The sequence below is a fragment of the Syngnathus scovelli genome, chromosome 15 (genome assembly GCF_024217435.2).
Source record: "Syngnathus scovelli strain Florida chromosome 15, RoL_Ssco_1.2, whole genome shotgun sequence".
NCBI lineage: Eukaryota > Metazoa > Chordata > Actinopteri > Syngnathiformes > Syngnathidae > Syngnathus > Syngnathus scovelli.
In genome coordinates this window covers 7,271,797-7,275,833 of record NC_090861.1, presented here as the reverse complement: position 1 = coordinate 7,275,833, position 4,037 = coordinate 7,271,797, and the positions used below count along the sequence as shown (strand labels likewise).

Sequence of the window (4,037 nt, the reverse complement as noted above, 5' to 3'; positions counted from 1 at the left end):
TTTTCCAAGTCCTCCAAGGAGATCACCAATTGTTTGTCTTTGCTCCTCTGCATTAAACGATTGCGAAAGACTCATTTCTTGGGCTTTGTCGCCCCCAAGTGTTTTGTTCCGAGAACGCATTCAATTTCAGAAACGTTTTACGAATGTTTAGTGCATTCGCAATTCTTATTTTGGAACGTCAAAGGCTTATTTGTTGTGCTTTGTCGCCCTCTAGTGTTACGTTCCAGGGAAGGATCTAATTTCAGAAAACTTTCACGAATGTTTAATGCATTACGAATTCTTATTTCGGAACGTCAAAGGCTCATATGTTGTGCTTTGTCGCCCTCTAACGGGAACGCACTGATTTCAGAAATGTTTCACTACGATTTAATGCTTTCTTATTTCCGTCACAGCAACAATCAAGAAGTATTTACATTACTCCATCAGCATGCATTTCAATAACTAGTTAAAGCTATCGATGCCAACCAAAAGAAAATACACAGATTTGTATGAGAAACTTGACTTTAATGTTCCAATAAACCATTGAAATGTAAAATAAGGTAAATCATTTACTGGTGGAACCTGCAGTTAACCAAATTGGCACTGCTGATTTTTGCAACGTTTCAGCCAAAACAAAAAGCTAGAATAAATCTTGCCTGCTTACAACCATGTGTTTTTGTTGAACAGTTTCAAAAGAAATAAGTTACAAGGTTCTACTGTACTGTATCTAGCAGTAAGCCTAGCAGTGACCACTTAAGGGAAGGCTCAAGGGGAGATAAGCACGCGTAAATATAGCAGTTGGGTGTAATCCACTTTTTCATGATCCAGTGTACTCATGCTACAACAGTGGAGGAAGAAAGTGAACATCATTTGTGTAGTTTGTTCCCCAGAATGGATTTATTCAATTTGGGACCATACAAACCTAGTGAATGACAGGAGGTACCATACTTGTTGCGGAATGACACTGGTAAAGAGGGTGGTGCGGAACGTTTAAAATCAAGATGCACAACTTACAGCCATTACCCACAGCTAAGTGGAGAGGACACTATAGTTTTGTTCCCATAAATAAGGCAGAATGCTGAGTCCATAAGAGATGGAAAGTTATTACATTTAGCCAAATTGGACAGTGAGGTGACAACATGACATTTTTTTAGATGACCTTCTTCAGCTCATCGTACAACACCAGCACGAAGGCGCCGCCCATGCCTCGCAGCACGTTGGACCACGCCCCCTTGAAGAAAGCCTTGCCGCCCTCGTCGCGAGCGATCTTACGCCAGCAGTCGATAGTGCCGCTGTACATGATGTCAGCTGAGTGGGTAGAAGGAAGTACACGTTAAAGTCGGGCCAGAGATGATCTACTCCAGACCCACTGAATGTTAATTAACTCACCTCCTTTGCGTCCTGACTGCATCATCATGCGTCTACGGACAGTGTCAAAGGGGTAGGAGGTCAGGCCGGCGACGGCTGTCACACTCTGGGCAATCATCCAGCTCACCAAGATGTGAGTGTTCTTGGGGTCAGGCAACATACCTGTGAACAACACATCATGTGTAAGTCACAGAGCCTTTGGTTTAACAGAAAAATGACTCCAAAAAAGGTCACGCCTACCCTTAGCGGTGTCATAGATGCCAAAGTAGGCGGCCCTGTAGATGATGATACCCTGCACGGACACGTTGAAGCCCTGATACAAGCCACGAATACCGTCGGACTTGGAGATCTTGACCAGGCAGTCGCCCAGACCATTGAACTCTCTCGCAGCGCCGGCCTTTCCGACATCAGCGGCCAGACGGGTACGGGCGAAGTCGAGGGGGTACACGAAGCACAGGGAGGTGGCTCCAGCAGCGCCGCCCGATGCCAGGTTGCCGGCAAAATACCGCCAGAATTGGGTGCGCTTGTCCACGCCATCCAGGAAGATCTTCTTGTACTTGTCCTTGAAGGCGAAGTTGAGGGCCTGGGTGGGGAAATACCTGATGACATTGGCAAGGTTACCTCTCCAGAAGGAAAGGAAGCCCTGCTCCTTGGGGATACGGACGACGCAGTCCATAATTCCCTTATACTGCATATCTGCTGTGATCTGCTTGCTGGCATGTTGCACCTGGAATGAGGATAGAGGGAAAGCGAAAGACATCAGTTATGTAACAGTAAAGCCAATTAAACGGGAAGCACTTGAAATGACAAGGTTATGACCTTGATACCTATTAAATCTCAACTTTAAACATATTTCAAATAATTACTATCAGCCCAAAGTCCAACTAAGCCGGCAAGGACTTGAATTTAGAGTACTATAAGGCTAAAACGGTATGAGTCTAAATTGAAAAAAGCGAACAAATGACTGTTGTTGGTTTGTGATTAGTAAAAAAAAAAAAAAAAAACCGTAAATAAAATAATGCAAAACTTGTCCGGGTCGAAAGAGTATTAATCAGAGAACTAACAGCCATTTCGTAAGCGGTCTTCCGCATGAGCATACAGACTAAAAACGTTCAAAATGTCATACCAACACACAGAGAAACAAAACGTGGTGAATTTACATTTCGTTGTATTCGTTGTGACATTAGTACATTGTGTCCCGAATAGAATGTTTGTCCTTTGTTAGCAACGCCGGCTAAGGTTAACGTGGAGGGGAGCTAGCATTAGCCGCCGGCTCGTGTAGGTCATTCCCAATCCCGTGATGACCTTACATCCTTTAACCACAAATCACGCCATTCAGCCATTTAAAACACATCACATCAGCAGTAGAGTGGTCTACTGGAGACAAACTCTGAGTTGTCAACCGTATAGCGGCGAGAAACGCTCTCTGCCGCATTGAGCAAGTTAGCGCAAGCTAAGAAGCTAACGAGCTAGCATAAAAAAACTGCATTTTTTCCGGAAGCCGTTTTTACCTGAAGGAGAAGCTTCACTCTTTCAATAGGTGCGACGGCTGTTTTGGAGATGGCGGCGGAGATGCCACCGGCCAAGAAGTCCTTGGCAAAAGAGATAGCTGTCTCACTCATGGTGCGATGTTCTTGATGTGCCTTTCAGATAACCAGTATGTTGCGGATTTCCCCGTTGCCCTTTACGGCTGTGGCCTGTACCGACGAAATGGCCGATTGGAAAGCCGCGTTGCGGATTTATTCGGGCTATAACTCGCGATACGACGCGAGAAGTGCGTGTGACGTCACACACACGCTAGGCCCCACGTAGGTCATCCTACGCTCGACATCCAAGTCATACGTACATTAGACGTCTCATGAGCGCCATGGCTCAGAGCGTTCGCCATATTTAATGTGGCAGTTCTGTTAACGCAACACAATTTCTCGGGGAATTTCACAATGACCAAGTGCTGGAACATAAGACACAACAGTTTGGATAATAATATAGTTTCTCCCTTTTGTTGGCTATTAAATGAGAAGCTGTGAGTAGATAAAAAAAGGAGCAAGATTATTTTTCCAGCAACCTGAGGATGCCAGGATCATATATGTTATTGGTCAGGCAATTTAAGTTAAATGAAATCATAATTTTACAATCACAGCATACATGACATCACTGACGTTTGCTACATGTTTGAATGTAAATAAACAATAGCAATTTTCTATTTGCTGAACAGTTTACACTTACACTTTACACTTACTGTATTGTTTGTGGCTGCCAATGTTTTTTTTACACTTTGATGATAAATAATCCGGAATTTTGATGATAAATAATCCAGAAGGTAAAGCTCATTCATTAGCTATCCATCCATCCATTTTCTGAACCGCTTAGTCCCCACGGGGGTCGCGGGCGTGCTGGAGCCTATCCCAGCCGTCATCGGGCAGTAGGCGGGGGACACCCTGAACCGGTTGCCAGCCAATCGCAGGGCACACAGAGACAAACAACCATTCGCACTCGCACTCACACCTAGGGACAATTTGGAGTGATCAATCGGCCTACCAAGCATGTTTTTGGGATGTGGGAGGAAACCGGAGTGCCCGGAGAAAACCCACGCGGGCTCGGGGAGAACATGCAAACTCCGCACAGGGAGGGCCGGAGGTGGAATCGAACCCGCACCCTCCTAACTGTGAGGCGGACGTGCTACCCAGTGC

At 45.3% G+C, this 4,037-nt stretch overlaps 1 protein-coding gene across 1 annotated transcript; it reads right to left on the bottom strand.

The window, feature by feature from the left end:
• Positions 1-483: 483 nt before the first annotated feature.
• On the bottom strand, positions 484-3,079 carry si:dkey-251i10.1 (uncharacterized protein LOC100038774 homolog). The gene is made up of 4 exons (XM_049742112.1): positions 2,859-3,079; positions 1,588-2,074; positions 1,369-1,509; positions 484-1,287 (listed from the first exon to the last, which is right to left on the bottom strand). The coding sequence occupies exons 1-4, from the start codon at positions 2,967-2,969 to the stop codon at positions 1,130-1,132; spliced, it is 897 nt and encodes a 298-aa protein (XP_049598069.1). The 5' UTR covers positions 2,970-3,079; the 3' UTR covers positions 484-1,129.
• Positions 3,080-4,037: the final 958 nt, after the last annotated feature.